Source organism: Carex rostrata, chromosome 10, assembly GCF_964058835.1.
Source record: "Carex rostrata chromosome 10, lpCarRost1.2, whole genome shotgun sequence".
In the NCBI taxonomy this organism is placed as follows: Eukaryota; Viridiplantae; Streptophyta; class Magnoliopsida; order Poales; family Cyperaceae; genus Carex; species Carex rostrata.
In genome coordinates, this window is record NC_135927.1 from 1,316,545 (window position 1) to 1,338,077 (window position 21,533).

Sequence of the window (21,533 nt, forward strand, 5' to 3'; positions counted from 1 at the left end):
AGTTTTGACTATCGAAAGGAAAATTTGAGTTCTCAGGCATGATGCATTAGTTAAATTAACATTAAAAAGAAATTATGAACAATTATTAACAAGTATCAATTATAATGTCTTGTTCACGACACATTCTGAAAATTTTACAATTTTTTTTTATTACATGTGATGTGAGGTCAGATTATAATAGAACGTTTGAGTAGATATATTTTAGTTCCTTTATACAAGAAAATAATATTAGATATATCGATCATAATAGTTATTTTATCAAATTTAATTTAAAAATAAAATAAAATACGCATAACCCGGCCAATTGGTCTGTGGTTTTATCAATTTCTCTGCACAGACAATTATTATAAAAAGTCCTTTTGGCATTGAAAGTTTGGTAAAGTTTTGTTAAATTTGTTGTCGTGAATGCAACAAGTACATTCTTTATTTATCTATTTTTAATTTAATTTATAATGACATACACACAGATATCTTCATTTTGAAAATGTAGGAAATTTTGACCGATTTTTTTATTTATATCCAAAAAATAAATTAAATTTTAAAAATTAACCGAACCGGCTCCTCAATTTGAAATCTACCCAAACCGGTTAACCGTTAACCGGACCAAATTTCCGGTTAACGGTTAACCGGACCCTTTAAAAGAGTCCGGTTAACCGTTAACCGGACCCAAACCATGGGTCCGGTTAACGGTTAACCGGATTCGTTGGTTCGCTTAACCGTTCACCGAACCCAATTTTTTTTTTTTTTTTTTTTTTTTACTTTTTTTTACTTTTTTTACTTTTTTTTAAAACAGAAAATTTTAATTTTTTTATTTTTCTATTGAAAATATACATGAAAATTCGTATTTAGATTTATCAAATTTACACCAAAAAAATTTGTAAATCAAATATGAAATTTAAAATTATAGAAAAATACACATACACATACACATATACATATACATATACATATACATAAATAATATACGGTTACCCATTTTTTTTTTTTTTACTTTTTTTACTTTTTTTTAAAACAGAAATTTTTTTATTTTTCTATTGAAAATATACATGAAAATTCGTATTTAGATTTATCAAATTTACAACAAAAAAATTTGTAAATCAAATATGAAATTTAAAATTATAGAAAAATACACATACACATATACATATACATATACATATTATATATGAAATTTAAAATAATATGTATATGTATATTTATATGTATATGTGTATGTGTATGTGTATGTGTATTTTTCTATAATTTTAAATTTCATATTTGATTTACAAATTTTTTTGGTGTAAATTTGATAAATCTAAATACGAATTTTCATGTATATTTTCAATAGAAAAATAAAAAAAATTAAAATTTTCTGTTTTAAAAAAAAGTAAAAAAAGTAAAAAAAAAAAATTGGTAACCGTATATTATTTATGTATATGTATATGTATATGTGTATGTGTATGTGTATGTGTATTTTTCTATAATTTTAAATTTCATATTTGATTTACAAAAATTTTTGGTGTAAATTTGATAAATCTAAATACGAATTTTCATGTATATTTTCAATAGAAAAATAAAAAAATAAAAATTTTCTGTTTTAAAAAAAAGTAAAAAAAGTAAAAAAAAAAAAAAAAAATTGGTAACCGTATATTATTTATGTATATGTATATGTATATGTGTATGTGTATGTGTATGTGTATTTTTCTATAATTTTAAATTTCATATTTGATTTACAAAATTTTTTGGTGTAAATTTGATAAATCTAAATACGAATTTTCATGTATATTTTCAATAGAAAAAAAAAATTAAAAATTTTCTGTTTTAAAAAAAAAAAAAAAAAAAAAAATATTTTGGTTCGGTTAACGGTTAAGCGAACCAACAAATCCGGTTAACCGTTAATGTTACATTCTGAAATTTTAAAACATGATTAAATGGATAAATCGATCATTTGACTTAAATAAAAAGTTTAATTAATTTAAACGATCGTTCAGAAATTTCCTGATCGACTAAAACGAAACTGAAATTTCGTAATAATAAATAAGGTATGAAATTATGTATAACAAAATTTAGAGATTTAGAAATAAAATAAAATATAGCAATATGAATAAAATTATAATTACTCGATAAAAATAGCAACTCAGAAAACCCGTTAAAAGAATTTCCTTTGAAATTTTAGAAAGGAAGAAATTTATTTAATTAGATCCGTGTAAATAAATAAATAATTTAATTCTAAATAAGAGAATAAAAATACGAATTCTATGTACAAATATAGTTACAAAAAATTATTATGAACTTTCGATTCGAATTAGAGTAGAAACAGATTTCTTAAACCAATTAAATAACCTTGTTGAAATTCTGGATTTGTTTGGACCTTTGGATTTAATCTAACACGGATCTTAATATATTGTAAGTTAAATGCTGGAATTATAACAACCCCTCATCTTGATCCAGCACGAATCTCAAAGCAGCCCCATTTAACACCCCTTCCCTTCTCTCTTTCTCTCCTCTCCCTCCCTCTACGTGACAGAAACAGAACCCCCCCCTGTCCGCCCCTTCCTCTCTTCAGCGCCAACCCCAGGGGGCTCCGCCCTCCCCTCTCCCGTCGCCGGCGAACCCACCGAAACCGCTCCCCTTGCTCTCCTCTCTTCCTCTCTGCCGTGACAGCCCCAAACCCGCCCCCGCCCCTCTCTTCTACACCGAAAACAGGGCCCCGCCCCTCCCCTTCCGCCGCTGCCACGGCCAGCAGCCGCCGCCCCCACTCTCTCCTCTCTTTCCTTCTCGGTCTGACCCACCAGACCCGCCCGAAGCCCCTGCCCCTCCTCCTCTTTTCCCGCCTCCCCTCCTCTCCCGTGAAACCCTAGAAACTAGGGTTTAGGCGGGGTGCTGCCCCAGTGTTGGCTTGGTGCCGTGATGGTGATGGCTTGGTGTTGCTATGGTGCTCGCTTGTGCTCGAGTGAGATGGCCGCAAGGCGAGACGAAACCCTCGGAACCGATCCCTTGTTTCAACCTTTTCTTTTTCGGTTAATTTCTAAAATTCTTGATTTGTGTTTTGATGAATCGATTAATGTCGTAGCACTTGAATTGACTAATTATCGAAGGACGGGTTGTTGATTTTCCCGACTCGATCGAATTTCTCGTATAAATTAAATATAAGGGGTTATATTGGAAAATGATTTTTATTAATGGTCGGAATTGTAAAATATATGACCATAGTGCTTGTATGAATTAAAGAGAATTGTAGTTAGGATTTTGTAAAGGGAATTATAGTTAATTACACCTTTGCTCGGGTTGTTGATTTTCCCGGTAAATGGTGCTGAATTGTTATGTACCAGACCTTGACTTGACGGGGACCAAAAATGTAAATAAATTAAATAAGTAGGCCATGGGATTAAAATGTAAGACATGCATGAGAATTTTATACATGGGATTTGAAAGTGAAAATAGTTATAATGAACTTGAAATGAATTGTAAATTTTAAATAGGAGGCTTAAACCTTTACTAAATTATGGGTCTTTAATTAAATTGAATTGGAAATAAATAATTGATCCGTAAATTGGGCCTTTGAGTGTTTAATTGGATAAGTAAGGTGAATTGGGCTTGTAATTTCATAAGCCTTGAAATATTGAAATGAATATGACATGATGTGTATATGTAAATTTGGAATTGGACTTGAATTAAAATGATTATAAATGAGCCGAAAGGTATAAAAGAATTGACGAATTGAAAGACGACTTTTGGAATTTAAGTTTTGAGAATGTAACCGAACTAAACCAAGTAATCGTATAATATAGGTGTAGGCTCAGTCGAGCCAGATTTCGCGAGGCAATTCGAGACGCCTGATCTTTAAATTAAGCGGTACGCTCGTCATAATAAGGTGCGGGATTCTTGGACTTGTTTGATACTTTATTTTCAGGAATTAAACTGTGTTTTCGTTTGTCATGTTGAATATCATTGATTGCATCACTGAATTGCGTAGAGCATTTGCATAGCCCAATCAAATTAAACTCGAATTGATCTGAATTGAATGATTTGCATACTGGTATGGTTATAGGTTATGTCGATCTATTGTGATCTGATTTTGATTTAAAGTCACCACGAGTGGAATTGATATGTGTGTGAATGGATTTACGAAGTTAAGCACTTGGATCCAATTAATTTGCCAAGTCGGGCTGTATGCTGACTTGGATTCCCAGGATCCTAAATGGCCTTAGGTGAACGGCCCTCGATATGCCCAGTACCGGTTGGGACGAGGGAGGGTGATTATGTTATGAGATGTGATTGGAAATCGTGGGTGACATGTGTAACGTCTATGGCTCGGTGGCATTCTCCCACGTGTTAATGCATTTGAAAGGTCAATTGAATATTACGACTATTGGAATGATTCCAGAGAGGATTTTCTTTATATGATTCGAACCAGACCTTAATGAACTGTTAAGCCAAGCGATTGCAGATGGGTGTCAGATAAAGGGTCCAGCGGTTGGCCATCTGTAGGTGTCAGTAACCCTACAGATGTGGGTTTGATAAAGGTTCAGCTCGAAAGAACATCTGTAATTGCTACAAGCCCTAATGAACTGAGTTATGAATCGAGTTAAGCCAAAATATATGTTGTGTTTGAAATTCATCTTGGAAATTCCGTAAACTGTGTTGCAGGTTGATTTAACTGTTGTCGTGCATTGGCATTCTGTTATTTATGATTATACATATATCTGTTTGCATTGCTATTGTTTGGGTTTCATTTTTTGAATATAGAGTTTGATTGCAAGTCCAATAATCTAAACTGTGGCAAATTTCGCACTGAGAATTTATTCTCACCCCCACCCTCCCGATTATTTTCAGGTTATTTTATGCGGACACAGCGAGTGAGGATATTGGTAATGCATATAAAAGATCCACTGCCTTGCGTGTATATGTGACGCCTGATTTATACACGCGGCAGGCTGTCAGACCCGGTGGATTTGGGGTGTGACAGTTAACCGGAAATTTGGTCCGGTTAACGGTTAACCGGTTTGGGTAGATTTCAAATTTAGGAGCCGGTTCGGTTAATTTTTTAAATTTAATTTATTTGTTGGATATAAATAAAAAAATCGGAAATTTTGACCTATCCGATATTTTAAAATAATAACAAGCCTTGACTCTCTAAAAAATATGAGTTTTCATTGCCGATTTTTTTATTAATCGAAAAAAAAATCGCGAAAGGGGATCGTTTTACTGGAAAATCAAAATCTAGAAAAAACGGGATGATTTATCCCGTCCAGCTACAGTGTCTGGACGGGATAAACCATCATGTTCCGGTAATCTTGATCCTAATAAGTAATTTAACTTAAAAAAAAAAATCTTGGATGGGATAGATTATCCTGTCTAGCACTGTAGTATTTTTAATTTTTTTTTTTTTTCATTCTCTTAGATGAAACCAAACAAAAAAAATAGCTATAGTGCTGGACGGAATAATCTATCTCGTCCAAGATATATTTTTTTTTCTGCTTAAACAGATTACCGGAGCACTAATTTGGACGAGATGATTTATCCCATCAGACACTGTAGCTAGACGAAATAAACCTTCATGTTTTTCCTAGATTTTGATTTTCCAGCAAAACAATACCCTTTTCCGATATTTTATTTATTTATTTTCGATTAATAAAAAAAATCGGTTTTCCATGCATCAGTAAAATTAATATTAAAAAAAATTAAAAACAATTGTCAATTATCGAATAGAAATGATTAAGTTCATTTAATTTTTAAACTTCTATAATACTCATACAATTAACTTTTAATTGATTTTAGCAGCCACGTTAGTAATTATTTTTCATGAAATCACGCTGCATTTCAAAATGTAAAATAGGAAATGCTGACGTTCATTTTATAAATAAAAAAAATCCCAATGCAGATGTTTTGATATTTTTTATGGAATAGAGTTCTTTATATACTTGTACTCTTATTAGTAATATTATAATAATTAATAGTAATATCAAATAATAATAATAATAATAATAATAATAAATAATTGTGGTAAGTAAATTGTACTAGTTTTGGTTTCATTGTAGAAAAATAGAATGCGTGAAGGCTGAAAGTGCTTTTGACGTCATGTCATGATATGATAGTAACTAGTAAGGCTTGGAGCAACGTTGTATCATAACCGTCCAATACAATCTATCTTAATCTAACGGTTGAGATAGTTTTTTGTTCTTTTAACATTACCGATTTCTTTCTCTCTCCTGTCGCAAGCAGCAAGCGTAAGAATGAAAGAATCGATGGGAACCCCAAAAGCCTAGATCTCCATCGTCTTCGCCGCACTTTCTCCGACCATCGCCGGAATTCTCGTCCTGAGATCCGCTATCTGATTCTCCGTCTCTTTCTCTTTCTCTTTCTCTTTCTCTTTCTCTTTCTCTTTCTCTTAGCTCCGATCCGGCTGCGATCTATCTCTGCCACTCCCTCGCTTTCCCCATTGAAGGTACGGTACCAACACTAGACAAAATCAGATCTTTTTCTCTTCTTGTAATAAATTTTGTGGGTGGGTGATTGCTGATTTAGTGGATTGATTGAACCTTGTTGTAATAAATTCTATGGTAAAATTACAAGGAAGAACATGAGATGAGAGTAGGAGGATCAATAAATGAACTTGAGATTTAAGATTAGCTTTCTCATTCACAGAATAGGAGGAAAACTTCAGAATACGTTATAAAAGGCAACAAAATTCAAGAAAAGAGAAATATTAATTGCGGGTTACGCTGTTCGCAACCAACACTGTCTCACTTGAGATTTCAATACGCTGCTAATATAATCACTTTAACCAGTACTGTAACTACTTTATTGTATGTGTGTACCAATTTGGTAAGAAACTAAATCTTATTTCCACTTTCTGTGTGCTTTTATTATATTGTATGTGTGTACAAAACAACTACACATAGAAGAAGTGAGCAATGCTTATTTTACTTTTGCTTTGCTACTATCAAGGAAGCAGGCAGAGGGGTAATACTTCAATACAGAAGCCATCTGATATAATCTAATGGAAGCGATTCCCGAGGCACCTTCAGCAACACCCAAGATAGAGGCACTAAACACTGAGAAGCCAGCACCAACTGAGACCCAGCCAGAGGACCCAAAACCCGAGAGGCCACCAAAGAAGAAGGTGAAGAGGTCGCTACCTGTGACGGACACATCTCCTGAGAAGAGCCTGAACGGCAGCCATCAACTGGTTCTGTACAGCCCTGTGCCTGGCGCGAGCCCGGGCCCGATTGTAGAGAGAGGGGGGGTGCCATCTATTGGGGCGTTCACGGTGCAATGTGCAGCGTGCTTTAAATGGCGGTTGATCCCAACAAAGGAGAAGTATGAGGAAATCCGAGAGAAGATCCTGGAGTTGCCATTTGTGTGTGAGCGGGCCCGGGAGTGGCGGCCTGAGGTGTCATGTGAGGACAAGGAGGACATATCACAAGACGGGTCCCGGCTGTGGGCCATCGACAAGCCGCAGATTCCTCTGCCACCACCAGGCTGGGAGCGGCTGATACACATCCGTGGTGAGGGTTGCACTCGCTTTGCTGATGTATACTATGCTGCTCCTAATGGCAAGAAGCTCCGCTCCCTTGTTGAGGTCCAGAGGTTGCTTGCTACCTTCGTTCTCTTCTCTTCTCTTTTCTTCCTTTTTTAGTTACTCGTAAATGATTTAGTTGTTGGATTAAGAATGGTAATTAATTAATTGTAAATGATGAAAGGTTCTTGGATGAGCACAAGGAGTTGGAGGCACAAGGGGTGACGTTGAATCGCTTCTCCTTCCAAATCCCAAGACCCCTCCATGACAACTACGTCAGGAAGAAGACACCCAACACAGCACCACCAAATAATGCTGCTGCTGCTGCTGCTGCTGCTGCTGCTGTTCCTGCTCCTCCTCTGCCAAACATAGTATCAGATATCCCAGTCCTGCCTCAAGATGGTTTGTATTCATTCCTTTTTCCTCTTTTTGTAACTTATAAGTTACAAACAAACCATAATCTGACTTCGATCTCTTATAATGAATGATAACAGTGCAACCCATATCTTGCTTACCACCTGAGGAGGCTTCAGCCCCACTTGCGGTGGCGACGACCCCGCCTCCAGCTGACATGCCTGAGGCTGCCTCAGTCATACCATCATCAGGGTCTCCTATTTCCAATACCAAGCGCAAAATTGTGGTAAAACTGGCGACACGTGAGATGAACCCTTCTTCAATTGATGGGTCTGAGGTTGGCATGCTAGATAACACTGAGGCGTCTGAACCCGAGGCCACAAATGGCACCAATGCTGACTAATTGTCTGTAGGTGGACCCAACCCAGGCTATGTTGTCCTAGTCCTTTGAAACTACTATTTTGGCCTTTTTTTATGTTTAATAATTTTTTTTTAATTTTGTTTTAATTTGTGATCCCTTTTTGGTGGGGAGGGGGGAAAAGATGTGTGGAGAATTAGTTGTTGGGGTTTTATGGGTTGTGTGTGTAAAGCCATGGTGGCGGTGGAGTTAGTATTTTGTAGACAATTTCTTAAAGAACATCTATCTCTACTCTATAAGCACATTTTTACTTCAGTTAAAATTGCTTATTAAATTGTATGATGGAGGAATACAGATTATACAGAGTCATACAGAAGAGAAGAGAAGAGAAGAGAAGAGAAGAAGCAAGGAATGTGTGCAACTTACGATATAGGAGAGGATTAGGATTTTGACGGCTGTAATATAGTAATAGTAAAAGCAGGCTTTGAATACTATAAAATTAAAACTGGGCCGGGCCGCAAGCCCATTAATAAATAAAATGGAAGGAAGGAGGAATGAAGCGGAGTACATTTTCATCGTCCATCGATGGATAGATAGATAGATAGATAGATAGATAGATAGTAAGAGAATGAATTATTAAGAATTAAGAGTTGATATGGAGGTGGGGGCATTAGGAATCATCGGCGCCATTGTTAGATTTGGAATTGGAATTGGAGCACCTCAACTTGCTCCTCCACCTCAGCCTCGCTTTGTTCGTTGTAGCATCGGCCCGGTCCCAGTCCCAGACCCTGTAGAGGACGACTCTGCTGCATCTACCTCTATTGTTCCAAATCCAAATCGAAATCCCACCCAATCTCTTCTATCCATGGATGATGGAGATGATGGAGATGATGGAGACGGAGACGGAGACGGAGACGGAGACGGAGACGGGATACGCATCAGGAGGCGTTCTCCCGTGGCTGTACACTACGTGGGTCCGTTCCAGTTCAGAATGGAGACTCCTGACAACACCCCAAGGAATATACTTGAGAAGATTATTTGGGATAAAGATGCCCAACTATCACTGGTAACTACCACTTCACCATACACACTTGCTTTGCTTTCTCTTCTCTTTTTTAATTCAAACTAGTGTCTTCTTCCTTCCCTTCCCTTCCCTTTCCCAGATGAAGGAGAGAAAACCATTAGTTGTCCTACATAAATTACTTCCACAGGCCCCACCTGTCAGGGACTTTCTAGGAGCATTGAACCAATCTTTCAACACAACTGGGATGCCCGCCTTAATAGCAGAGGTCAAAAAGGCTTCTCCCAGCAGAGGCATTTTGCGTGACAATTTCGACCCTGTCAGTCAAATTTCCACCTTTGTCTTACTGTTTTAAGTGTAACTTGTAATAACAAAAAGATATATGAGATATAACCTAAAAACTTAAATCAAAGCTTTGCTGTTTTAGTTGTCATAACAAGATTCTGGTAATGGAACCAAAAGACCATTGAAACTCTAAAAACCCAACCATCTTTTTATCATTCATGCTGGCATGTTTACTGTTTGCTTATATAATATATTATATGGGTCAAATCAACAGGTGGCTATAGCTCAAAGCTATGAGGAAAATGGAGCAGCATGTTTGAGTGTTCTTACTGATGAAAAATACTTTCAGGTTTTTTTTTTATTTACTCAGTCTAGCATCACTGCAAACTCCTTTCATCTGTTTTTTGAAATTTATATTTTTTGCTATTCTTGGTATGTAGGGGAGTTTTGAGAACCTACATGCTATCCGGAGTGCCGGCATAAAGGTCATTTTAAACTTTCTCTTTCTTATTCATCTTTTGTTTTGTCAACTAGTCTAGTACCACTACTTTACCCACTGTGGACTAGGTTTTATCTAAGAAGCATGTACAGTCAGCTCTTGTACATGCAATGCTAGATACAAGTTAGGTGTCATTTAAATATCACTCTAAATTTTATTTACTTATTTCATTGAAATAACATGCTAGAAAGATTGCCAAATTAAACTTAAAAATCCAGTTGTTGCTATAGTAACCTCAAATTAAAGGCTTCACAGTTTTATACAGTACAGAGTTGTTGTTGAACTTTGCTGCAGTTTAAGGTTCTCATGCCCTTCTTTTGTTTTATTAGCTTTTATTTAATTCTTTTATTTTTTTATTTTGGTGGTATAATGCAGTGCCCTCTCTTGTGTAAGGAGTTTATAATAGATGCGTGGCAGATATACTATGCCCGGAGCAAAGGTGCAGATGCGATTTTATTAATTGCAGCTGTATTACCTGATTCTGATATAAAATACATGATAAAAATATGCAAAATCCTTGGTTTAGCTGCTTTAGTAGAGGTTGGTTAATTAATTTTTCTAATTATTTACTTTTCTCCTTATGGGACACTAAACATTTCCAACTTGTTTGTCAACACTGGAAAAATCATTTTTACTTCTTTTTTTTTCGTTCTAACAAAAAAGGTGCATGATGAACGGGAGATGGATCGTGTTTTAGCAATTGATGGTGTTAATCTAATTGGTATCAATAACCGAAACCTTGGTATGCTCTCTTTAACTGATGTGGTTTTTGTACCCAACATTTTTTCATTGCTATATTTTTTTTTTCATTTCCTTTGGTATTTAAAGTTATTTTTGTTTCTTGTAGAGACATTTGAAGTGGATATTTCGAACACCAAAAGACTACTGGAAGGGGAGAGAGGTCGCATTATTGCTGAAAGAGATATACTTGTGAGTATTATATGATCTACATGTACTCTATAACTACAGCTTGTACAAATGAATCACTTGAATTAATTAATCAATCTATTACAAATAACTAACTAAGTACATTAGTTTCTTCATCAAAATGGAGCTGTAAAATGCATAATTTAGGTGCCTTCATGACCTGTTATAACCCTGCACATTTTTAATTAAATTGGAAAAGTTATCTTGTAATACCCAAAATATTATTAATTTATTAATTTTGTTTTGAACATAGGTGGTAGGGGAATCAGGACTATTTACACCAGAAGACATTGCCTTTGTTCAAAATTCAGGCGTAAAAGCAGTTTTGGTTGGAGAATCTTTAATAAAACAAGAGGATCCAGGGAAAGCAATTGCTGGTCTTTTTGGTAAAGACATCTCTTTGCGTACCTGATCTGTGGCGGTTTAAATTTGGTAAGATGACATTTGTATTTGTAATTCTATTTAACTAAAGAAATATAGAAGAGTAAAAAAGTCAATTATATTCTTGCTGCTGATTTTATTGTGAGGAATAACGATGGATGATTACTCGGCATGATAAAAGCAATACGTGAATTGTGTTTAATAGTGCTGTCATTACATAAAATACCAGGAAAAAAAAAACACGTATTTGAAAATTTGAATGCATTCAAATTGAGTTGAGGTTGGCACGGGAATGTGAATCGGTCAACAGATCGTTCAATCTCGACCTTACTCGAGTATGTCGTTCATTTACAAATCCAGCAAATAAAATGTTCGTTCTGCTGGTAAATTATTGTTATTGCATACTTGGTTACATACTTTATATAGTCTAATGCGAATGACAAATATACAGATATACTGGTTTTGTAGGTGATTAATACTTTTGTGTATTTATTAATTTGAGAGAGAGAGAGAGAGAGATTGTTGGTGCGTGTATTAGTGAAGTCGATATGAAAAGAGAAGGAAGGTTTCATGAAGACATATATGCTGTTGTGTAATTAATGTATGTATATGATTGATTTAGTTGTGGTTGAACTGTATATATGTGTTGTTGAATTTTGCTCCTTTTGTTTTGATGGAAAAAGTATCTTATTAAAAGATTAAAAAACCTTATTTAAACTTGATTGAGGTGAAAGAGAAAGACGAAATGAAATGGACGCTAATTTGTACAAAGTATTGGGCCGGAAGTCCAGCCCGGCCCAATTTAATCCAGTCCATTCCATTCCGTCGTATTTATTATATTTATATTTATTTTGTATGTATTTTTCATTTTTGCTTGCTTGCGTCTCTCCGGCTAGCGCTCCAAAGAGAGAAAGAGTGAAGTCGTGGTGGGTCGGCCAGGCCATGGCGGGCCGCCGCCTCCTGCTACACCAGCGAGGCAGCGGCGCCGTCTCCTCCGCCAAGTACTCTTTTTCTTCTTCTTCTTCTTGTTTCAGTTCCATACTAAGTAAGAAGACGACGATTGATAAGAGTAAACAAGGAGAAGAAGTAACAAAGAAGAAGGTTTATAAGGTGAAGCAGGTTCGGGTGGACAACTTCGCTGCCTCTCTGGAAGCTCTACGCCCACTCATCAGCCAGGCTGTCTTTGTAGCCGTTGATGCCGAGATGACGGGGATCTCCAGTGCACCCTGGCGCAATTTCTTTGAATGGGACAGCTCAGCTGTGCGCTTCCTCAAGCTCCGTGATTCCGCCTCTCGCTTCACCATCCTCCAATTTGGTGTTTGCCCTTTCACCATTCACCCCTCTAACAGTGGTTTCTCTTTGTTGGCTCATCCCCACAACTTCTACCTCTTCCCCAAAAACCATCCTGAATTCCTCTGTCAGAACTCTTCCCTCGATTTTCTCGCAACCCACCATTTCGATTTCAACACTTGCTTTAGCAAAGGACTATCTTATCTCTCTAGAGCACAAGAGGAGGCTCAACAGTTACCACCCTCTGCAAATGCACCTCAACCTGAACCTGAAGAAGAAGACATTAATGCAGCCCAAATAGACTTCACTGCTCAGAGCACGGCGGATCTCCTTTTTACTCAAAGGATCCAGATTTGGCTTCACGAATGGAGAGAACAACTCATTATTAAAATCAGAAGAGATGATTTCATACAAAGTGAGAAAATGGGCTGCAAATTTGGTAATTTTGAGACCACTTCTTATAAGATGAGGCCAGCTGTGCTCCTTCAGGGGTACACCTCGCACCAACTTAAGTTGATTCGACTGGTATCTCCCTCTATTTCTCTCTTATATTATTTTCCAATGGGAACCAGACCTTACTTACTGTGTCTAACAACTGATAACAGCATGTACTGAACTGGTATTTTTCCTTACCAGTACTGCTAAAATCAAAATTGGTGTCCTCATTTAATTTTTTTGTTTACTGTTAGGTGGTCAGAAAGCACTTCAGTGGACTTGTATTCGTGCGTATTCCTACTGAGAATAATATGTGGGAGAGTAGAGTAGTTTATACTCACAGTGACAATGATAAGGCATCTTTCCTGGTACGCTGCTTAAGATCATAAAGTTTCAGAATTATGATTCAATCTTGTTGTAACATGAAAAGCTGATAAATTAATAATACGTGTTGCAATACATTAGAAAGAACTACAAATGGATTTGAGGAGAAGCAGAGAATCAAATGTGACATCAGCAGTAGGTTTCCGTCATGTAATCGATCTCCTTTCTTCTCAGAATAAGCTTATTGTTGGCCACAATTGCATTTTAGGTATATTTCATAGCTAAATTTAATTTTTTTTACAAGCGCATTTCATACTTTCAAATATGTTTGATTTTAGATAGATGTGCACTAATTCAATACTGTTTCCTTTTTGTTTATGCAATGGAACAGATATAGCACATATGTACGATAAGTTCATTGGTCCAATTCCTTCAAGCATGGAGGAATTTATGAGAGAGGTCCATAAAATCTTCTCAAATATAATCGACACAAAGCACATCATGAATGGAAATGGCACAGTACAGCATCTGATGAAAAGCAAGAGTAAATCCCTCTCTTCGTCTTTCTTCACTCTGTGCCCCACAATTTCCACTGGCTGGTCCCACAGATCAGCCTCTGACCAACATGTCAATGTCCAAGTTCACGCAGATGATGATGGGTATGTATGGTTTCTTTCTTTAAAACCTTTTGCATCTATACCTTCAAACTTGTTTTATTTATTTCATTCTTTTGCATTTAGGTCCTCTTGGTTCAACTCTGGTGCAAAACACGAGGCTGGGTATGATGCGTTCATGACCGGTTGTCTCTTTGCTCAATTATGCGTTCATTTGGGCATTAAATTCGACCAAATGGGTCCATCCATTTCAGATCCTCTCCAATCAAATAAAAAGCTGAAACCATACCTTAACCACCTGTACCCGACATGGAACAGCGGTACAGTAGTGGATTTCGCCACTGGTACTGAGAAGCCTGAACATGTGGTGTACAAACGCAAGTACCCAAAGGTTGTCTTTGAAAATATAGTGCTTCTGTGGGGTTTCCCTTCAGGTCTAAATTATAAAAATTTGAAGGGATGCATTGGAAAAGTTTTTGGTCCTGATTCATTGGTTTCAATCTTCTTTATCGACTCCAGTTCTGTTTTATTACAGTTTAAGAAAGAGGAATTTGTTAAAGACTTTTTGATATTGAAAGAGACTCTAGAGAGACGAAAAGATGACCCGATTTCAATTTTGCACCCCCTTTCAGTTATTTTTGAAGGTGGCAACACAAAGGCTGGTGATTATAACACCTATAAGGATGTAATTGCATGTAATTCGTGCAAGGTTCTGTTTAAAGATCAAGCTGATGCAAGTGGAGTTGCATGCAAAGTGGATTTGGGAGAAAAGGAAGAGAGATTGTTTTTGGATGATGATGAAAATATATCCGAATCTTTTTGCCAAAACACAATTGCTAGTTTGAGAGGCAGGTGAGGTGGTGTTAGTTTTAGTTTTTTTATTTATTTATTATTTTACAAAAATATTTTGGTTGTAATTGAAACGGATAGATTGAACGCCACAAGGCACAAGTTTTGTTTAATCTCCTTGTATAATTTAGTGTAATATTAGGAATGTAAAAGGATAAACTAGTGCCTACAAAAAGCAAAAAGCAAAAAGCTAAAAAGAACATGTGATGAAAAAGATGGTGAAAGAGATACAAAAGAAAGATATTTATATTTTTTGGTTGTTTAGTTGGATGATTAATATTTGAGATGAAGATAAATTAAATAACGTGATAATTTAAAAATAAATAAAATGAAAACTTTATAAAAGTGAGTCATGTGAGAATTTAAAAAATTAAGAAAAAAAAATGATATTAAGAATTTTAAATTGTTAATGATTTATACATATACAAAATTAGCTTGTCTTCTTTTAATTGAAAAATGGAGATAATAAAGTTCACGAGACGAGATATTTGATTGATTGATTGATTGATTCATCTCCTTTGTGACTTTCTCCTTCTCTCCTTTTATCCTTTTATTTCCAAACGTCATCATTTCTGATTTCTCTCTTAAAATGGACCCCAATTCTTCGCCGCCGGTAGATGCGCTCCACGTGGAGGATCCAGGACCGTCCAGTTCAGTCGAGGGAGGAGGAGGAGGAGGAGGAACGAGAGGGAAATGCTTTGGGCGACGAGGAAGCTTGACCTGGGGCGCGGCGGCGACGTCCGGCAGGATGGCGGAGATGGAGGACGCCCATGCTCTAGCACCGGAGTTTCTTAGCATCTCTTGCGGCGACGCTGGTGGATGCTCGGCATCGGCATCGGCATCGGCATCGGCTGAAGGCGGCCAAGTGTGTGAAGTTGAGTTGAGGTTCTTCGGTGTGTACGATGGTCATGGCGGATCCCAGGTAATTGTGGCCAGGATCGCTGTTTCCTGTTTCCAATTTAGTACTGGTATGGAATGGTTGTGTAGACCTGGTGTTGTAGTCCGTGACATAAAACAAACAAAATGTATTAATTTGATTTGATTTTGTATATAGGTTGCGCAATACTGTGTGAGCAGGATGCATGAAGCAGTGAAAGAGGAAAGGGAGACTAATAATAATAATAATGAAGAATCATTATCATTATCATTATCATTATCATGGCAGAAGCGTTGGGAGATTGCATTTGAAAAAGGAATTCAGAGAGTAGATGACGAACTTATTTCTAATTGTGTGGCACCAGATGTCGTAGGCTCCACTGCCGTTATGGCTGTTGTTTCAGGATGTCAGATTATATGTGCCAATTGTGGTGATTCCAGAGCTGTTCTTTGCCAGAGGGGCTTAGCATTGCCATTGACAATTGATCATAAGCCAGATAGAGAGGATGAGTTGGCGAGAATTGAAAGCATCGGTGGAAGAGTTGTAAACTGGGGCGGGGCACGTGTGCAAGGTATTCTTGCAATGTCAAGGGCAGTAGGTGATCGATATTTGAGGCCATGGGTTATAGCAAATCCAGAAGTCACATTCCACGCAAGATCTGAAGATGATGATTGTTTGATATTAGCCAGTGATGGTTTATGGGATGTAGTATCCAATGAAGAAGCTTGTGATGTTGCATACCGAATTCTCAGAAAATTTAGACGTAACACTGGCTTAATTGCTGATGGAACTCAAATTCCTGCACAAGCAATTGCAGATTACCTTCTCAATCTTGCTTACAGGAAACAGAGTTCTGACAATATTTCAGTTGTTGTTGTGGATTTGAAAGTTAGGAACAGGCGTAGGCCAAAACAGTGATGGTAACATTTCTTTTTTCTTTTTATCTATAAAAATAAATTGTGTTAGCTAGGGCGTATCTGTAATTTTATAAATTAAATGAAAACATTTATCTTAGACAGAGAAGAGACAGAATGGAACAAGGTGGAGTTTGTACAAGTATTCTCCTTGTGTGTCTACGGAAGCTTCGGTTGCAAGCGATGTAGTTTACCAGTAAGTTTAGTTTAGTTCTTTGATTTGTTACTTGCACATATTTATCATATTAGTTTAACTATAGATACATTCTATTTATAAATGATAAATATTTACAAAACCAAAATCTGTGGCAGTAGTGTGAGCTGTCACATATAACTAACACAATCCCACATTATTCTCTGTGACAGTATGGAGAGCTGCGAAGGAAATTAAGAAAAAGGGGGCAGCACAACCACAAAAACGATCTCCCATCTTTTGAATGTTGTAAATATTATCTTTTGAAACTATTTATATGGCATGTAATAATTAGCCATAAGTAAGATAGAAGATAAGTGGTAATTTAATAAGTTTGGAACTAGCTTAGGATCCAAATTTAAAGGCTGAGATTGAAATAGGTAAAATATATACCTCATGTATTGTCTTGATATGGAGTTACAAATTGCCTATTGTTTCAATGAGGCAAGTTAGAAAACTGAAGCCATATAAACTGATCAACTTGAATTGACAATTTGTACTATATTATGTAAAACTTTTGTCCTAATATAACTAAATTAATAAATTTTGTTTCTCCACTAGTATCGACAGAATTCATATCGGCTGAAATCCTCTTGAAATTTCAGCGACTATTGGCCTTCCAATTCCATAACCATATATGAAAAAGGTTCATTCATTAATTATTACTTGGTATTTTTGTGGGCCTTCAAATCCATTCCAGTAATGGAGACCAGTCGCTGTCCTTTTTGAATATAGTTTTATTTTATGAGAAAACCATTGACCCTACCTACGCCTAATTGCTAATTGTGGGCCTGAATTTACTCATCCAATGGTGGTTGCTTCGTCATTTCTCCTACTTACTATATATATATTACCTATCATATGATTGATTGATTCATCCATGACCAGATATCAGAAAAACCAAACATATATAATATATAATATAGTTGTTCTCCCAATTCCCAAACCAAATGGCTACATGCCTACATGCACTGCAACGGCATGCACCACCAGTTCTTCCACTCTGGAAATAACTGTCATCTCAGCTGAGGATCTGCACCAGAGGAGCCACCACCTTGGCCGAGGCGCATTTGTCTCCATTCGATCGGGGTCCTCTGTGGTCTCCACCACCACCAGCACAGAAGATACCCAGCTTGGTGTTGGTTATGATTATGGGCACAGTGCTTATAGGAAGTACTAGGGATTTTAAAATGGCTTTCTTTTTTTTATTTTTTCAAGCTGCAATTAATCTGTAAATTAATACTAATGGTGTGTTGAAACTTAGACTTTTCTTTTATAAGGATATCATTACAATTTCATCTATTTCTCCCCGATTCAGAACGAATCTTTACATTTGGTTGTTGGCTGGGTCAATAAATATCAGCAACTGGTAAAGCAGCAATAAAATTATAGCAATTAGCAAGTGTGATCTCAGAAATGACCAATGTTAAATGGAACCTGTATTTTCAAATCAAATCAAATTGAATAGCAAATTAGTTACATACCAAAAATCTTGTTATTAGAGCGAGGATGTGATGGCAGAGCAAAGGATTTCATTTGATATCATAGCAAGGATTTGTTTCTGATTTGATGGCAGTAAATGATGGTATAGGGCATCGCCGTGTCACTAACATTGCTCGGGACATGGAAAACTTTCTGGCGGAGATTTTGGCACGTGAGGTGGCGGCGATTAGAATCTTGGAACAGAGCATCACTAGCAAATTCTGACAAGTAGAACAGCGCCTTGAAGATGTCTTCAGGCGGCTTGATATCTTGGTGGTAAGTCCAAATAAAAATGGTATGAGCGAACGACCGAGAGACGCTGATACTGATAGAGACATAATGTCGAACAGAATTGGTGAGAGGGAACGACAAAGTGATGAGACTGTTGGAGGTAATCCTTTTGCTAGATATAATTAATATTGGTAACAAATGAGATTATTCAATCCATGATGATAATTTCAAATAAGATGAAGGAAAGATTAAGTTGTTGTGAATCCGAAGGCGACGATAAGGAAGATGGATTCGAATGTGATGGTCAACGCGAATCAACTTGTGTTAACGAGAAGTTGATATTGATTCGCACTGGAGGTATGAGGTATCATCAATGTCTGTGTCTTTCATTTAATCATAGACAACGATATCCCGTTGATTTCGTGAACTTGCCTCAAGTTACGCATTCTAGCATTGAAACAAAGAGTATGCATGGCTAGCTCATCAATGACAAGCTGTGACGATCAAAATGAAAAAGAAGAATGATAACAATGCTTATGGGATAGAGATATATTATGCACGTAGTTGTCCTCATCTGTCAATGGCTGAGATTGAAAGATGAATTTTCAGATTAAATATCAGCTCTCCAATTATATAATTTGTTTTTTTTTTATTAAATACATTTGTTTTATCTATAGAAATCTAAATTTAGTTAAAAACATATTACATGGTTGTCACAATTAAAATTGAATGTATCCCTAGAGATCCGTTTTCTTATTTCTCCATACAACTATACTTAATTCCTGCAATTCAATTATTTCCATTCGAAATTTTCTGCTTTGTTGGATTGGAATAATATTTATGATTGTGAAATGGATCTTTAGTTATTTTGGAAAGAATATACAAATATTTTGTTCTTCTCCATTAAATAACAGAATAAAACAAATGGTACCTCCATTAACTCTATAAATTACTAATCTTTATCATTAGCTCTTTTAATGCATAAACTAATATGAGCACACAAAATTTAAAAATCCAAATTATAATAAAGAAAAAAAAATTAAATAGCAAGAAAATATTTGCTCATAATGTTTTGAATTAGTTTTCTTGAAAGCTATATTTTCATTCAAACTAAAGAAATTCGATCTCAAGAAAAAAAAATATTATCCGATCTTTCTTCAATATATTCAGATAAAATAAATAAAGAACATGAAATTACATCAATTCATAATTGAGTGTCACTTCAATTAACATTGACTCTAGATATCTTTTTTTTTTGACAAAAACAAATATATAGAAAATAACAAATAACTAGGAAATTACAAATGTCATTAATATTAAGCTTTGTTCAATAAATTTAATTAAGAATGAGAGGTCAAATTTTTTAACAATCAACTAAGAATCAACTTTAGTTATCAAGCAAGAACTTCTAAACTAATTAATTTATGCTTTTATGTTGGCAGATATAGAATTAAAATAATATATATATATATATAGAGTCCGGCTAATGTCATAACGTTATAATTTCAGCCTAAGTTATAACGAGTCAGTTTTTGAGATTTCAAAGTCCGAACAACTGATTTGAACCGTTCATCTTGTTCTCCATATTAATATGTTCTTGGAGACCAAATTTTATATTTTTTGAGATTTTTTTACTATTTATTAAGCCACTTTGAAATCTGCACTAATCTCAATGTATTTGGAAGGGTACTTCCATCTTCCCTTTCTAGATGCATTATTTTTATATTTAACATTTCAGTAAGCAACAACCTTCATTTTTTTTTAAATTAGGATTTTGTTCAGAAAGTGGACACCTTATTTTGATTTAAAATCAATTTAATTTCTGTATAATGGTTTTCGAGTGAATTTTTAAGTCGTTGATCATTGTCAATTGGTTTTCGTGATTCACATATGAAATGGAAAATTTTGTAATCCTTCACAATTTGATAACTGCTATCCAGGATTTTCCTGAGTGATCTTTTTAAAAAAAAGAAGATTAAATCTTGCTTTCTGCTTAATTCAATAGCTGTTATGCACCCTTACCTTTATAACTTGCTTTCCTCATTCAATCCGAAGTTGTCTTGAACTTTAAAAGTATATTGTGGGAAAATAATATTGTTATGTAATTGAGCTCAAAAAAGAAAGGAAGATATATAGTTCCTCAAAATTGCAAAATGTCTCGTGTCATTCTCTACTTAATTTGTGGTCATTACTGTCATTGTGCAATATAATATATCCTACTTCTTTTATTTTTTATTTTGCGTCATGTTTTTCATGAATGTTGTTATTTTTGTATACATATTTTTAGATTTTGTTGGTTTTTCATCTTCCATCTGCACAGTTCTCTCATGTATTTTCGTATATATATTATTACTTTTTGCTGGAGATCATGATAAAAGGTTTAGATCGACTATTTGAACTTTAAACAAAAATATTGATTCATAGTACAGACCAATCTGCACTATGCATAGTACGATAGCCTCAGTCTTTGTTGTTTGGGTTTTGCATGTAAATCTGTGTTTGTTTTCAGTTCGAGATACTTGTGACAGTTGTGGTGCTATGGAAAATAATCATGCGTCGAAATGTACGTGTTTGACCATAAACTACCGGCACCAGAAGCTATCTAAAGTGGTATTTGTACCTGAAGCATATATTTTCCAAAAAAAAAATCGATCACTCTAAATTCCATATTTTCTAAAGTTTCAAGATTCCTCGGAATAATTTTCTTTCATCTTCTCTTTATAGGTCTGACATATCTGGTGTATTCAAGAGCAATACATACTCGATTCAAGCATTCTTTAAGGGTTTATTGGTTTGCCAGCGAGTCAGTACAGTCTCTCAAGAAGTATGAGGTATATCTATAATAACTGTATTCTCTTATGTAGTCTGAAGCAACCTCAATTAGACAATTAAGCGATAAAATGACAAAGATGTAACAAAAGTTGTGGTTACTTTACTTGAACTGTTAAGAAAGGTTTCCTTTTGACCTGTACCAGTACCACGATTTATGCTTGTACAA

General features: G+C 35.6%; 4 protein-coding genes across 6 annotated transcripts; all 4 read left to right on the forward strand.

The window, feature by feature from the left end:
* Positions 1 to 6,158: 6,158 nt before the first annotated feature.
* Positions 6,159 to 8,509, forward strand: LOC144560367 (methyl-CpG-binding domain-containing protein 2-like). Its single transcript, XM_078309541.1, has 4 exons — positions 6,159 to 6,427; positions 6,931 to 7,572; positions 7,686 to 7,903; positions 7,996 to 8,509. Exons 2-4 carry the CDS (start codon positions 6,983 to 6,985, stop codon positions 8,256 to 8,258), a joined length of 1,071 nt encoding a protein of 356 aa, XP_078165667.1. The 5' UTR covers positions 6,159 to 6,427; positions 6,931 to 6,982; the 3' UTR covers positions 8,259 to 8,509.
* A 326-nt stretch (positions 8,510 to 8,835) lies between these two features.
* Positions 8,836 to 11,528, forward strand: LOC144560366 (uncharacterized). The gene is made up of 8 exons (XM_078309540.1): positions 8,836 to 9,279; positions 9,377 to 9,553; positions 9,794 to 9,868; positions 9,960 to 10,004; positions 10,394 to 10,558; positions 10,682 to 10,760; positions 10,866 to 10,948; positions 11,199 to 11,528. Exons 1-8 carry the CDS (start codon positions 8,869 to 8,871, stop codon positions 11,355 to 11,357), a joined length of 1,194 nt encoding a protein of 397 aa, XP_078165666.1. The 5' UTR covers positions 8,836 to 8,868; the 3' UTR covers positions 11,358 to 11,528.
* A 647-nt stretch (positions 11,529 to 12,175) lies between these two features.
* Positions 12,176 to 14,846, forward strand: AHG2 (Polynucleotidyl transferase, ribonuclease H-like superfamily protein). The gene is made up of 5 exons (XM_078309539.1): positions 12,176 to 13,141; positions 13,306 to 13,419; positions 13,517 to 13,643; positions 13,767 to 14,034; positions 14,116 to 14,846. Exons 1-5 carry the CDS (start codon positions 12,182 to 12,184, stop codon positions 14,843 to 14,845), a joined length of 2,199 nt encoding a protein of 732 aa, XP_078165665.1. The 5' UTR covers positions 12,176 to 12,181; the 3' UTR covers position 14,846.
* Positions 14,847 to 15,392: 546 nt separating this feature from the next.
* Positions 15,393 to 16,777, forward strand: LOC144560988 (protein phosphatase 2C 53-like). 3 transcript variants are annotated; one of them, XM_078310208.1, is made up of 3 exons: positions 15,393 to 15,760; positions 15,893 to 16,635; positions 16,731 to 16,777. In XM_078310208.1, the coding sequence occupies exons 1-2, from the start codon at positions 15,428 to 15,430 to the stop codon at positions 16,631 to 16,633; spliced, it is 1,074 nt and encodes a 357-aa protein (XP_078166334.1). In that variant the 5' UTR covers positions 15,393 to 15,427; the 3' UTR covers positions 16,634 to 16,635; positions 16,731 to 16,777. The 3 variants fall into 3 exon arrangements, with proteins under 3 accessions (XP_078166334.1, XP_078166333.1, XP_078166332.1); XM_078310207.1 differs by having other exon boundaries at positions 16,740 to 16,777; XM_078310206.1 differs by having other exon boundaries at positions 15,893 to 16,777.
* Positions 16,778 to 21,533: the final 4,756 nt, after the last annotated feature.